Source organism: Artemia franciscana, chromosome 20 (assembly GCF_032884065.1).
Source record: "Artemia franciscana chromosome 20, ASM3288406v1, whole genome shotgun sequence".
NCBI classification, from domain to species: Eukaryota; Metazoa; Arthropoda; class Branchiopoda; order Anostraca; family Artemiidae; genus Artemia; species Artemia franciscana.
In genome coordinates, this window is record NC_088882.1 from 36,972,120 (window position 1) to 36,988,490 (window position 16,371).

At 33.9% G+C, this 16,371-nt stretch overlaps 1 protein-coding gene across 1 annotated transcript in view; it reads right to left on the minus strand.

Annotated features, from left to right (window-relative positions):
- Positions 1-16,371, minus strand: part of LOC136040204 (COP9 signalosome complex subunit 3-like) — a 254,721-nt gene that overhangs the window by 22,602 nt on the left and 215,748 nt on the right. The window contains exon 7 of the mRNA XM_065724362.1: positions 6,452-6,565. Within this exon, the coding sequence (XP_065580434.1) occupies positions 6,452-6,565 (114 nt within the window). The remainder of the gene's footprint in view (positions 1-6,451; positions 6,566-16,371) is intronic.

The following is a 16,371-nucleotide window of genomic DNA, read 5'->3' on the forward strand; positions in this document are numbered from 1 at the left end:
TTTCTTTACCATGAGAAAAAATTAAACAACCCTGAAAAATGATATTGAATATTCATTGAATATTTCTAATACCAAAGTATTATAATAATAGAAAAAGAGCTAAGAGCTCATATGGCACTTGTGACGAGGCAAGAAGAGTTAAGAGCCAAGAGATTATATGGTATGAGCTCTAACAAAACTCTATGAATCAATAGATTGATTTAAAAGGAAAATAAGAGGCTTAATGCCGGTCAGGATTTAAGATAAGAGCTCTGAGTCACGATGTCCTTCTACATATCAAAATTAATTAAGATCAGATCACGCACTCGTATGTTATAAATAACTAATTTTTTCTAATTTTTCCTCTCCCTTTAGCACCCCAGATGGTCGAATCGGCGAAAACGACTTTATCAAGTCAATTTGTGGAGCTCCCTGACACGCCTACCAATTTTCATCGTCCTAGCACGTCCAGAAGCACAAAACTCGCCAAATCACTGAACCCCTCCCCCAAGCTCCCCCAAAGAGAGCAAATCCAGTACGGTTCCGTCAATCACGTATCAAGGACATTTGGTTATTCTATCCACCAACCTTCATCCCGATTCCTCCAAACCAAGAGTTTTCCAAGATTTCCCCCTCCAACTCCCCCCAATGTCAAAAGATCTGGTCGGGATTTGAAATAAGAGCTCAGAGACATGAATTCCTTCTAAATATTAAATTTCATTAAGATTCCCTCCAACTCACCCAAATGTCACAGGATCTGGTCGGAATTTAAAATTGGAGCTTTAAAGCACAAGATCCTTCTAAATATCTAATTTATTTAAGATCCGATCACCCTTTCGTAAGCTACAAATACCTAAATTTTCAAAATTACCCCTCCCCCCAACTCCACCGAAGAGAGCAGATCCGGTCCGGTTATGTCAGTCACGTATTTTAGACTATTTTTTATTCTTCCCATCCAGTTTCATCCTGATCTCACCGCTTTAAGTATTTTTTAAGAGTTGCGGTCCCCCCAACTGCCCCCCCAATTACGCTGGAACCGGTTAAGATTTAAAATAAGAGATCTGAGTTACGAGGTCCTTCTAAATATGAAGTTTCATGAAGATCCGATCACTCCTTCGTAAGTTAAAAAATACGTCATTTTTTCTAATTTTTCAGAATTACCCCCCCCCCCCCCCACCTGATAGAGCGGATCGTTGTAATTATGTAAATCACGTATCTAAGACTTCTGCTTATTTTTCCCACCAGTTTCATCCCGATCCCTCCAATCTAAGCGTTTTCCATGATTTTAGGTTCCCCCAACCCAAACTCTCCCCAATGTCACCAGATCCGGTCGGGATTTAATATAAGAGCTTTGAAACACGATATCCTTCTAAAAATCAAATTTCATTGAAATCCGATCACCCGTTCGTAATTTAAAAATACCTCATTTTTTCTAATTTTTCAGAATTAACCCCCCCCCCCCAACTACCCCAGAGAGAGCGGATCCGTTCCGGTTATGTCAATCATATATATAGGACTTGTGCCTGTTTTTCCCACCAAGTTTCATCCCGATCCCTCCACTCTAAGTGTTTTCCAAGATTTTAGGTTTCGCCCTCCCAACGTCACCAGATCCGGTCGGAATTTAAAATAAGAGCTCTGAGACACGATATCCTTCTAAATATCAAATTTCATTGAGATCTGATCACCCGTTCGTAAGTTGAAAATACCTCATTTTTTCAAAATTTTCAGAATTACCCCCTCCCCCACCTACCCCAAAGAGAGCGAATCCGTTCCGGCTATGTCAATCATGTATCTAGGACTTGTGCTTATTTTTTCCGCCAAGTTTCATCCCCATCCCTCCACTTTAAGTGTTTTCTAAGATTTTAGATTTCCCCCTCCCAACTCCCCCCTCCCATATGTCACCAGATTCAGTCGGGATTCAAAATAAAAGTTCTGAGACACGATATCCTTCCAAACATCAAATTTCATTAAGATCTGATCAACCGTTCGTAAGTTATAAATACTTCAATTTTTCCGAATTAACGGGCCCCCCACTCCTCCCCCCAGATGGTCAAATCGGGAAAACGACTATTTCTAATTTAATCTGGTCCGGTCTCTGATACGCCTGCCAAATTTCATCGTCCTAGCTTACCTGGAAGTGCCTAAAGTAGCAAAACCGGGACCGACAGACAGACAGGCCGACAGAATTTGCGATTGCTATATGTCACTTGGTTAATAAATACCAAGTGCCATAAAAACTGACCAAATTGTACTATGACAACGTTGCCAGAATTATTTGGGTTACACTAGCCTTGATGACAAAAATTAGCCAAACATGGCTAATTTTTACCCTACTTTTGATTCAACAATCTTGATCCAATTAGGCCTGGTTTTATAAATCACATAGCCGAATTCGATTTGGTAAAAAAAAAACCCAACCTGGAAGCACTATTGATCACTACGTGTGATATTAACAGATTAAAGTATCTACCAGGGAGTCAACCACATCTTTCAAGGGGTGGGTTATCCACATTTTTCAGTAAATTTTAATATAGAGGGCTAAATTAAATCCTAGTCATGGAAGTTTCTGAACAACTAGTATGCACAATTGTTGTTGACAGAGATATTGTTAATTTACCTGCATAACTGATGCACCAGTAAGGGTCCTTCTTAAAGTTTCAATTTAGCAAGCTGAAATTCCAACCTAAACTGGTATAATCAAACAAGGAAAGATAAAACTTCAAAACTATTTAATTAAGAAAATTAGACATAGGGTTTTAAGGGAAAACAGAAAATGAGCAGAAAAGAAAATTCAAGTTCACACTCATTAAAAAGATAATCCAAGCCGCAATTTAGGCGTTTTAATGAAATTCCGTGATATGGTTACTAAGTAAGAAACTGTAAACAGGAGATTTGAAAACTTTAACTAAGCGACGGTTCCATTCGACCACATTTTGTTGTAATTCGATGGCGTCAATTCGTGAAAATGTAAGGCGGGGAGGAGGCAAAATGTATTTTGAAGAATCTGGGGGGGGAATATTTTGCTATTTTCGATTTTGTTCATACCAAATGAAGATATTTTTTTAAATATGGGGAGGGTAGTTATTTCCTCTCAAAATGTGGGGAGGTTAGTTAGTTCCCCTCCGCCAAAACCCCTATAGTCGTTACTAGCACGAATTGGGTCAACATCCTTTGCTATTTTTGTTGTTAATATTCGAGCCATAGCTATGCAAAATTATATTAACTTTAAATTATATTGCAGTTGTAACTGAATTTTATTTATCGATATAGGCTATTTTTTTAATCCAAGCGATCCATAGGTTTTACCTTCCATGGTGTGTCATATAATATTTATTGACACTAAAAAGCTATGTGAATCATGGTTAGGAAAAAAAAAAAAAAAGAAAAAAAATGTAAAATTCTGAAACAGGCCCTTCAACCCAAACTGAACAGATAACTTAATCAAAATCATCGCTATTTACCATAGCCATACGAACCAACCTTCCCAACTTCTTTATTCCCACAAGATTTCAATCGCTTTGCATAATATCAGCCCGATTCTAGATTTACGATCACCCACGAAAAATGCCTTCCATTAATTTTTTAAATCCTTACAAAAACCCCAAAAACAAACTTACTTCCACACACTAGACAAAAAAACAAAACAAAAAAAAAAAAACAAAAAAAAAAACAAAAAAACAAGGATCCATCTTCAACCGTACGATTCCTAAATATCCATAGTATAGTCCATAAATTAAAAGTCGTATCAGGAAGAAATATTATCAACTTGAATAGACGCGACGTTTATTCTCGGCGTAGCTGCATTTTTTCACTTCACACTTCACATAAAGGTAGTAAATACTAAACAACAATTCACAGCAGCACAACGCTGCTTTAGGCCAACACAGCTACGCATGCTCCTTCTCGATCCCAATCTTTTCAACGCCCCCCTCTTTAGGCTTTCTCAAGAAGCTCCCATTTCCCTTCGACCTTTCCATATGACGTCCTCCTACTCCATGCGGGGACGACCTACTTTCGTTTCACGCTAGACGGTTGACCCACAAGAACTATCTTTGGTAATCTTTCATCCGCAGAAAATTTCCTGTCCAACAATCTTTCTCCCATTAGAGCCATAGAAAGTAGGATTGAACCATGTTTTTCATACAGCTTACTATTTGAGATACGGTTAGTCAGTCGGGTTCCCAAAATAATCCGTAGGCAATTTCTCTGGAAATCCTCTAGCAAATCTTCCCCCGTGTTTCGGAACCCCCCACGTTTCAGAACCATTCTTGACCATTGTCATCACTGTAGCTTCCAATATTCTAATCTTGGTTCGAAGAATTATCTTCCAATTCTTCCACAGTTTTTTCAAAGGAAGTTTATGCATATGTATTTTAGTGTCTGAAGGGGTCAGTTACTAGTGGATTGATCTTTGCCTGGAGATAACTGGGCAAGGGCTTCATCCAAGCTGCAAAGGGGCAAGTGAAAGAGCCTTTGTAGTCAAGAAGCGTCATTAAGGAAGGGTTAAATGAGCATGCCCATTCGGGCACTTGGGAGAAACAGCAGCAATATTTTTTTTTTCTCATAACTATTTCTTATTTCATGTCCACGCCAAATTGTATATGAAATTATTAAAACTTCTGCTTTTTATCAAAATTATTAACTACTGTTTGAATAATATTAACATTACTCCTCGTACTTTGTCTAAATTAAATCTTATTTGGAATGAAGAACCCTGACGTTGCCTCAGTACAGCCATGTACACCCCATCTGTTATTATTTTCCCCATCCCCCCAAACACTTTGTATGGAACGCGTGGTCACAGAGACTTGGTAGGAGAGCTCATCTGGCCGGAAACTGAAAGGCCTAGTGTACTACTAAATTGTCAAAATAATAAGAGAACGACCCCTCCCCTTTCTCTACCCTCTCCCTGGGGCACCCTTAAATCCTCCAAGATCGTGAATTCAAAATTTGAGGTAATCATTTTGTTGAGACTACCGTAGTCATACGTAAGAAATAAAGGTCGAGTTTACCTGGCTTTGGTTCGAACAATCCTTCTTTATGGATGGACAACTTGGTCGTTAAAGCAGCTACATGAAAATGCACTGAAGGTGTTTGAGCATAACTGTCTGCGTAGCATCCTCAGGATAAATCTGAATGATTGCATATCAAACGTGGATATACGACGAATCAGTGGTACTAAAAGATGCGTTGCCATCACAATCAAGGAGCGTCGAATGAAATTGTTGGGCCATGTCTTACGGAGGCCAACAGAGTTTTTGCCTCGCTGAATCCTTTTAGCTGAGCAACTTAACTCATGATGAAAGTAAAACAGCTCAAAATAGGGATGAAACCTTTTAATTGACAGTGAACAGATATAAAATTATTTAACTGGATATTTCGAACACATATACAGTGTTCATCATCAGCAGTAGTTTTACTGCTGATGATGAACACTGATGATGATGATGCTGATGATGAACACAGGGATGAAAGGTTTCATCCCTATTTTGAACTGTTTTACTTTCGTCATGGAAAGGCAGTGTGGTCTTCGAAGTTATCAACTTAACTCATGTATGAAACGCCAAGGAGGACAGAGGAAAAGCTGGTGGAACTTGGCTAAATCAGACCTTGAACCTGTTGGGGGGTTTAGAAAGTTTGGTCACAGATGGACATCTCAATGGCCTCCATTTGCGAAGCAACTGGCAATAGACCGCACTACGTGGTTCAAACAGGTCTCGAAGATCCTTGACACCGGGCAAGGTGAAAACACCTGATTCCCGCCGCAAGTAAAAGTAGTAGTACCGTAGTCATAAAGTCTTGTAGTTATGCCTCCAAGCTCAACATAAACAAAGAAAGAGAAATAAGAAGGCGATGAATTTTGATATAACCTGATGGTGTTATTGTTCAGGGCTTAAGAAGCCACAGCTTTTTAGCTGAGGCATTTTTACAGCATTCGTGACTGTTTACATATCACAAAATAAATATTTGTCGGTTTTTGAGCATTATTCTAGTATAAATGAATGTTTTTATTCTTATTCAGTGACTAAACTCGTAGAGAGTATTTCACTATCTTATCTACAAAATACAGCACAAATTATCAGAAATTGAACAAAATACTAAATACAATCAAGGAACAAAAAAAAAGACAAAAATTATTTTAAGATCCAACTGATCTTTACCATTTTGGTCATCAATGCCCACCTATGTGGCTCATTTTTTATTCTGAATGGTAAAAATTGCAGAGCCCCGAGTTCGAACTCGGTATATGAACTGGTTTTAGATTCAATAAACCTGGGTTGAACCTGAGACAGAACCGATGGAAGAAAACCATCTTAGCAGATTTGTCTTAGACAAAATTCTGAAAACGCATGTACGGTGTTCGGTTTCATCCCGTGTTAGAACCCAATGCCTGGAGATAAGGCGGTGGATGGAGATCAATGTTAACAAAGGTTCACACATAAAAGATAGAAATTCTGCGACATATTCATACCTCCTGTGAGACATCTACTAGGGTTGCAGCCGTGTCGTATTTGTTTGGACTATCATGGAACTTCAAAATCCCCTTCTCTAGGTCAATCGTAGCAAATATCTCACCGGACTGGACCTGCAAAATAATTAAAAGATAAAATAAACGCATACGGAATTGCCAATTGCAGCACTAAACAAGATGGCGACGTCAAGATGTGGTTAAGTGCTTTATATTATAATAAGCTTAGTAGCAGTATAACTCAAAGCTCATACCCAGGCATGTGAGCAAGAGGGCAGGGGGCTCCCCTTAAAATCCTTCAGTTTCTGAATTTCTAGGTATTTTTTATTTATGTTTTGAAATAAAAAATACAACCCCCTTCCTACAAAAATATTCTGAAAACCCCCTACCTAAATATTAAATTAACTATATTTTTACACATAGCAATCAATTAACTAAGCTCTTCCAACACCACAAGAGAATTAAAAACAACTTGTTTTCCCTCGCAAATTTAAAGCAGGAGCAATTTCACTGACATAAGCCCAGTAGCACAAGTCAACATAAGTTCAGTACGAAAATAAGTTATTTATATAACTTATTTTATAAATAAGTTATTTATCATACCATTACCATACCATTCCATGAACAAGTTTGCGGATTTAAAACAATTCCAATAAGAAATTGCAGTGAAAAAAAAAATGTTGAACTGCTTGTAGATTACTATCTTTTGTTCAGTGACCCGTTCAATTATCAAGTCATGTGAATACTGGCCAATAAAACATAATTAACCCATCTCATAATTAAAAGGAACGCTTATTAGAAGCTTTATTGAGTACAAAGCATTTATGAAGAAGTGGAAACTCATGAATATGATAAAACATCCCTACTTATAATGCAGACATTCCCCTAAAGAATCAGTCCAAAAGGCCCTTCGCAAAATACTGAAAATAGTAGATAAAATGAACTTCCTACCAATGTCACTAGCGTCAAACCTGAGGCAGTATTGCCAGCTGCTAGGTCTAAAGCTGCGCCCCCTAAAAGTGAAAATGCACCAAAAGCTCAATTTTTCCTAGTGAAAATGCACTGAATGAACCATTTTTCCACTAAAAAGAAAATAATAAAAAAATACGTCGATCCGAAAAATTTAATGCACAACCTCCTCAAAAAAGCGCCAAAATTTCGCAAATGCACCCCATCTGGCCACTCTGACCTGAGGGTACCTACAAAAAAAAATGACAAAGCCTGTACTGTCAAAGAACACTAACCTTTATAGGCAAGAATATATATTAATTAGCTTCAACTTACTGAATTATCATATAATTTGCTTTTGCTTTGACATCCTTAAAAAGTCAAAATAAAAGTGATTTAGTAAATAAGTATATCGTGATATCGGTACTAATAAGGGTCCCGGAAGCCCAACAAGATATTCAGCTGAAACCAATAAGTATATCGCGATATCGATACTAAGAAGGGCCCTCGGAGCTCAACAAAATATTCAGCTGAAACCAGTGTAAGTATTTTCCTGGAGAGAAGTAACATTTTAATCAAGGTGGAAAGCCGGTATGATACCCAGTACTGATATTCACAAATTCCATAAACTAAATATACTTCTCGTGATAATGATAGCAAGGAGAGCCTCAGGAATTTTAGGCTCCAAATTTCATCCACGTCACGTGTTTTAGACAACTGAATAAATTTACAGGTAACTCCACTCCCTGATAGTTAAATAGATCTCCCCTTCCCCCGTTATTGGATAACCATGGTTCTGGCCACTGATCTTCTGGATTAACGTTCAATTTTAGCTATTTATTTTGTTAGCTTTATTAAAATCATAAACACCATGATTCTAGATGGAGTCACATCGAGGACATCGATACTACGAGGAAGTAATGTCTCAAAATTCAGTCACCTCAAACAAAACTTTATAGAGTACATGGAAGCAAAAGCATGGGAAGATCAATGGGGACATAACAACCTCAACAAAGAAGATTGAAGACACTTTCATAAGAGACTCGATCGGCCTACACTAGGGAGCTCAATTCTCTGAAATTCATTTAACTATTTGGGTATTTAATGGTTTAGAAGTCAAACTGATGCAGAAAGTACGGAAAATTCAGATTTTTCACGTTCAAAAAGTGAGGGCTTCTTTTTCTCATTAAAATTTGTTTTGAAAGTAAACGAAAAAAAATTCCCCCAGCTTTTACCCCCCCCCCCCAAACGCAGATATAAACATATTTTACCTCTTTTGACTCATAGTCATTCATAGTTTGTTAAGGGAATGATCTAAATAAGCTGAATATTCTCACTAGTCTGTGTTTCGTATTTGGAGTAATTAAGATGGGATGATGATGATGGAAATCAAAGTAAGAAGTGCATAAATAAAATATTAAGACGTAAAACTTTATAGAAAATAAAGTCATACAAACGTAATACGAGAGGTCCAAACTAGGTTCCTTTCTTGTAAGCCCTGCATAACTCATTATCTCCATCTATGCATATATAAATATGTTCTACCAGTTTTCACTCATGACTGAAGAGGGACTTACGCAAGACTAATCGCAATTAATTACGCAAGACTAATCATCAAAAATTTACGAAGATCACAGAATGACTATTCTAAATCACAAACTAAGTAAATATTTCCGTAACGGAGCTCGATTCTCGCGTAAGTCGGTATTTAAGGATATCCAAACCTGCTGATACAAAATGTAATAATATTAATAACATTTAAATGGACACCATTAGGCTTAAAAGTAAAACTTACAAGTCAAAGATCAAAGCTCAAAAAGCATATATTTTATATACGGTGGAGATATTAGCCAATTCAAAACGTTGTTAATCATTAAAAACATTATATTAGAAGTACGATAGCTACGAAAGTAAAGCAGTTCAAATAGGGATGAAACCTTTTAATTGACAGTGAATATATATACAAATTATTTAACTGGATATTTCGAAAACATATACAGTGTTCATCATCAGCAGTAAAACTCTGCTGATGATGTTTTACTGTTTTACTGCTGATGATGAACACTGTATATGTTTTCGAAATATCAAGTTAAATAATTTGTATATATATTCACTGTCAATTAAAAGGTTTCATCCCTATTTTGAACTGCTTTATTTTCGTCATGGAAAGGCAGTGTAGTCTTTGAAGTTATCTACGATAGCTACAATTCAGAACAAACTCCCGGGTCTTTAACAAAGGGCGTTTGATATCATGAAAAGAGAAATCACCAATGCAACAGCACAAACACAAAAAAAAAAAAGAGACAGAAGGAGAAAAGGAAGACTGTTTTCCTAAATTAGTGATTAATATAGACCAGCACTTGAATGAGGCCTTAACCCTACTCATCCATACAATCACATGGGTCAAACAGCATAGCCATACACAATCAACCATAAAGAATAATCCATGGACAGGCAGTCATGTCGTCAATAAGTATAAGTCGTCATTTACCAAACAATAGAAAAAATAATAGAGACAAATCATTCAGAGGCAACAACCCAACACAAGGGCTCATCAGGAGAATACACAGGCCTATATAGGGTTTCGCCACTCTAAATTCTCTACCCAGCCAAGTGTTGTGGCTACCACAGAATATCCATGGCATCCCCGTGTTAGGTATCACCCCCAAAAATACATGCCTGTGAAAGAAAAAAAAACAGCAAATGTAAAACAACCAAGTAACACAAAAACAAGCTTATCCTGTTAATATATCCCTCTTTTTAGCAACAATAGGTAAACTAAATATAATAAATTTTACCAAATCACAAATATTAACACATTGCAAAAAACCTGAATGAACTAAACAATTATAGAATTCATCTTTACCATGTGGCTAATTTTAAAAAAAAATCCGCTTAATTAGAAACACAATTCAAAATAAATGGCGCTGCAACAACAATTCTAGAACCTCCAAAATTAGTTGAAAATTTCTTCAAGTATTTCTAGATAATTCTTTTGATATTTATTTAAAAGTTCGTTATAATTAAAACTAAATTTTTTAAATTGCCAAGTTAATTTATTTGCAGAAAAACCTCTTGATATCAATTTTTGGCTTAAGATTTTACATCTATTTTCAAAATCAATATAATTACTACAAATCCTTGCATAACGAAGTAACTGTGAGAAAAACGCTGAATATGTGATATTTGAGTGTATATTACTTTCAGGGAATGGGAAACTAATCACTTCAAAATCAAAATCATCTGTTTTATTATACATTTTAAAACTTAATTTATTATTATCACAAATATTAATATTTAAATCGAATACATGATCTTCATGACCAGCGCCATGACTAGGTTCAAGAATAAGCTCTGATGGATATATATTTTTAGAAATATCAATGAAATCCTTACAATTTAAGACCAAAATATCATCTAAATATCTTTTATTATTTGACAAAACATGTTTTAAATTAATTGGATTATTCTTATCCATCATATATTTATATTCTAGTTGACTTAAAAACAAGTCAGCTATAAATGGGCTGGCATTCGCCCCCATGGGAATTCCCACAATTTGCTTGTACACATCACCACCAAATCTTATATAAGTATTGTATAAAACAAATTCTAATAACTCAAAAATCATATCCAAGCTGTAACATCTCAAATTAACTGTAGTATTAAAGCAATTTGTCCATATAGCTTTTTAATTATAAGTGTCTATTTTTAAGAACCTTTTACTAGATAAGAGGAAAGATTTCTTGATAACAGTTTTTAAATTATCAAACACTACATTAAGTGATAAATTAGTATACATTGTCGCAAAATCGAAAGACTCAATTCTTTTAACTGAAACCATTGTTAAAGAATCTATCACCTGCAGTGAATTATTAACACTCCAATATGGATTAAAATTCGAAAATTTTTTAATACCAGAACAATAGGTTTTAAGTTTATTTACAATTTCCTTTAAAATTAAAGAGAGGTAGGTAGCAGCAATGCGGGTTGGACATTTAGCTGCTCCAGCAATAAACCGTGGTTTAGGGGGATTCTTATGAAATTTTACAGTCCAATATAGGAAAGGGAACTTTTTATCATTGTCATTTATTTTAATATTAAAACTTTTAAAAAGTATTTCTTCAGTCTTTTCAATTAAATTCTCATCCTCTAAATTTACCTTTTCGTAAACACTAGTTGTGCATAACTCCCTTTTTAAGATATCACAATACAGCTTCTGACAAATTATGGCAAAATTATTATTACAATTAAGACAGCCTTCAAAGGTTTCTGAGCTACAGACTACTACCAACAGCAGACAGAAAATAAAAGAAGTTTTGTAAATGTTTTGCAGATTGTGTTTGATACTATCAAAGATGCTATTCAAACACTTTAGGATTGTTGATTAAAACCTGAGGCTAATACTGTAATATGGAAATCCAAAATCAAAACATGTGAAGAGCACACTTCACAAACGGTGTTCAGTTTTCACCAAAGCTAGCGTTGAAGAAGTTCTGCGGCTATTGATAACAAATCGAAGCATAATAATACAACATACTAGCTGTTGGGGTGGCACTTCGCGCCACCCCAACACCTAGTTGGTGGGGGCGCTTCGCCCCCCCCGCGCGCGTAAGTCGTTACACGCCATATTAGTTACGCGCCATTGTAGTTGTGTCCCTGTGTCCCACCTCTGAATATAGATATATATATATATATATATATATGTATATATATTTAACTACGTAAAACTTGCGAATATACAACATTCTTGGCTGTCCCATTGTCTGTACATATAAAAAGATTGCCAGGTTTACCGACTCTTGAACATGCAACATATAATTGTCCATGGGAAAAACAATCTGTATTCAGATCTATACCTCATTATTCTAATGATTGCCCTTGAGCTTTGTTGATGGTGATTGCTAATCGAACATTCCCTGTGTCCCCGTCGTCATTTATATATCCCCCTGTGCCCCCCGGCGTCCCCGTTGTTGTTGTTTCCCTGTGTCCCGGTCGTCATTTGTGCCCCGGTGTCCAGTCTGTAATTTCTCTTTGAGTGTCGCGGTCGTCATTTATATTCCCTGTGTCCCTGTGTCCCGGTCGTCATTTGTGTCCCGGTGCTTTGTTGATGGTGATTGCTAATCGAACATTCTTTGTGTCCCGGTCGCTTTCTCTTTGAGTGTCCCGGTCGTCATTTATATTCCCTATGTCCCGGTCCTCATTTGTGTCTCGATGTCCCGGTCTGTAATTTAGTCAGTCGAAAACATGACGTCAGTCGACACACAAAGATGACGTCACTCGACAGACACACACACACACAGACAACTTATATATATATATATATCTTCTATATATATAAAAATAAGTTGTCTGTCTGTCTGTGGATGGATGGATCAGGTGACGTCACCTGAAAAAACTGGATCAGGTGACGTCAAAACTGAAAAAACTAAAAAAAGGCAAAAACTACAAAAAAAACTAAAAACTAATAAAAAAAATAAAAAAGCTAAAAAACTAAAAAAACTAAAAAAAGGCAAAAACTACAAAAAAAACTAAAAACTAATAAAAAAGCTAAAAAACTAAAAAAACTAAAAAAAGGCAAAAACTACAAAAAAAACTAAAAACTAATAAAAAAAATAAAAAAGCTAAAAAACTAAAAAAACTAAAAAAACTAAAAAAAGGTAAAAAACTAAAAAAACTAAAAACTAAAGAAAACTAAAAAAAAGGAAAAAACTGAAAAATAAGCTAAAATAAAGGTAAAAACCAATAAAAAACTAAAAAAAAAACTGAAAAAACTAAAAAAAGGCAAAAACTACAAAAAAAACTAAAAACTAATAAAAAAAGTAAAAAAGCTAAAAAACTAATAAAACTAAAAAAACTAAAAAAAGGTAAAAAACTAAAAAAAATAAAAAATAAAAAAAAAACTAAAAAAAAGGAAAAAACTGAAAAATAAGCTAAAATAAAGGTAAAAACCAATAAAAAACTAAAAAGAAAAAAAGGAAAAAACTAAAAAAAAATTTTCATCTAAAAAACTAAAAAAAACTAAAAAAGGTAAAAACTAAAAGAACTAAAAAAGAAAAAAATAAATGACGAAACTCAAAGAGAAAGCGACCAGGACAAAAGGAATGTTCGATTAGCAATCAACAAAGCACCGGGACACAGGGAGTATAAATGACGACCAGGACATAAGTAAAAAAAAAAAACTATCTATATATATAAAAATAAGTTGTCTGTGGATCTGTGGATCGTGGATCAGGTGACGTCACCTGAAAAAACTGGATCAGGTGACGTCAAAACTGAAAAAACTAAAAAAAGGCAAAAACTACAAAAAAAACTAAAAACTAATAAAAAAAATAAAAAAGCTAAAAAACTAAAAAAACTAAAAAAAGGCAAAAACTACAAAAAAAAACTAAAAACTAATAAAAAAGCTAAAAAACTAAAAAAACTAAAAAAAAGGCAAAAACTACAAAAAAACTAAAAACTAATAAAAAAAATAAAAAAGCTAAAAAACTTAAAAAAACTAAAAAAAGGTAAAAAACTAAAAAAACTAAAAACTAAAAAAAACTAAAAAAAAGGAAAAAACTGAAAAATAAGCTAAAATAAAGGTAAAAACCAATAAAAAACTAAAAAAAAACTGAAAAAACTAAAAAAAGGCAAAAACTACAAAAAAACTAAAAACTAATAAAAAAAGTAAAAAAGCTAAAAAACTAAAAAAACTAAAAAAACTAAAAAAAACTAAAAAAGGTAAAAAACTAAAAAAAATAAAAAATAAAAAAAAATAAAAAAAAAGGAAAAAACTGAAAAATAAGCTAACATAAAGGTAAAAACCAATAAAAAACTAAAAAGAAAAAAAGGAAAAAACTAAAAAAAATTTTCATCTAAAAAACTAAAAAAAAACTAAAAAAGGTAAAAACTAAAAGAACTAAAAAAGAAAAAAATAAATGACGACACTCAAAGAGAAAGCGACCAGGACAAAAGGAATGTTCGATTAGCAATCAACAAAGCACCGGGACACAGGGAGTATAAATGACGACCAGGACATAAGTAAAAAAAAAAATTAACAAAACTAAAAAGAAGGTAAAAACTACAAAAAAACTAAAAAGAAAAAAAAACTAAAAACTAATAAAAAAAATAAAAAATCTAAAAATCTAAATAAACTAAAAAAGAAAAAAAAAGGAAAAAAATAAAGGAGAAAAACAAAACTAAAAAACGAATGTATATACAGACCGGTACACCGGGATACAAATGACGACCGGGACACAGGGAATATAAATGACGACCGGGACACAGGGACACAACTACAACGGGGACACCGGGGGAAACAGGGGGATATAAATGACGACCGGGACAAAAAAACTAAAAAGAAAAAAAAACTAAAAACTAATAAAAAAACTAAAAAATCTAAAAATCTAAATAAGCTAAAAAAGAAAAAAAAGGAAAAAAATAAAGGAGAAAAACAAAACTAAAAAACGAATGTATATACAGACCGGGACACCGGGATACAAATGACGACCGGGACACAGGGAATATAAATGACGACCGGGACACAGGGACACAACTACAACGGGGACACCGGGGGAAACAGGGGGATGTAAATGACGACCGGGACACTGGGACAGGGAATGGTCGATTAGCAATCACCATCAACAAAGCTCAAGGGCAATCATTAGAATCATGAGGTATAGATCTGAATACAGATTGTTTTCCCATGGACCATTATATGTTGCATGTTCAAGAGTCGGTAAACCTGACAATCTATTTATATGCAAAGACAATGGGACAGCAAAGAATGTTGTATATTCGCAAGTTTTACGTAGTTAAAACCATATATATATATATATATATATATATATATATATATATATATATATATATATATATATATATATATATATATATATATATATATATATATATATATATATATATATATATATATATATATATATATATATATATCTATCTATATTCACAGGTGGGACATAGGGACACAACTACAATGGCGCGTAACTATTATGGCGCGTAACGACTTACGCGCGCGGGGGGGCTTGGGGGGTGGGCGCGAAGCGCCCCCACCAACTAGGTGTTGGGGTGGCGCGAAGCGCCACCCCAACAGCTAGTCTATATATATAAAAATAAGTTGTCTGTCTGTCTGTGGATGGATGGATCAGGTGACGTCACCTGAAAAAACTGGATCAGGTGACGTCAAAACTGAAAAAACTAAAAAAAGGCAAAAACTACAAAAAAAACTAAAAACTAATAAAAAAAATAAAAAAGCTAAAAAACTAAAAAAACTAAAAAAAGGCAAAAACTACAAAAAAAACTAAAAACTAATAAAAAAGCTAAAAAACTAAAAAAACTAAAAAAAGGCAAAAACTACAAAAAAAACTAAAAACTAATAAAAAAATAAAAAAGCTAAAAAACTAAAAAAACTAAAAAAACTAAAAAAAAGGTAAAAAACTAAAAAAACTAAAAACTAAAAAAAACTAAAAAAAAAGGAAAAAACTGAAAAATAAGCTAAAATAAAGGTAAAAACCAATAAAAAACTAAAAAAAAACTGAAAAAACTAAAAAAAGGCAAAAACTACAAAAAAAAACTAAAAACTAATAAAAAAAGTAAAAAAGCTAAAAAACTAAAAAAACTAAAAAAACTAAAAAAAGGTAAAAAACTAAAAAAAATAAAAAAAAACTAAAAAAAAGGAAAAACTGAAAAATAAGCTAAAATAAAGGTAAAAACCAATAAAAAACTAAAAAGAAAAAAAGGAAAAAACTAAAAAAAATTTTCCTCTAAAAAACTAAAAAAAACTAAAAAAGGTAAAAACTAAAAGAACTAAAAAAGAAAAAAATAAATGACGAAACTCAAAGAGAAAGCGACCAGGACAAAAGGAATGTTCGATTAGCAATCAACAAAGCACCGGGACACAGGGAGTATAAATGACGACCAGGACATAAGTAAAAAAAAAAAACTATCTATATATATAAAAATAAGTTGTCTGT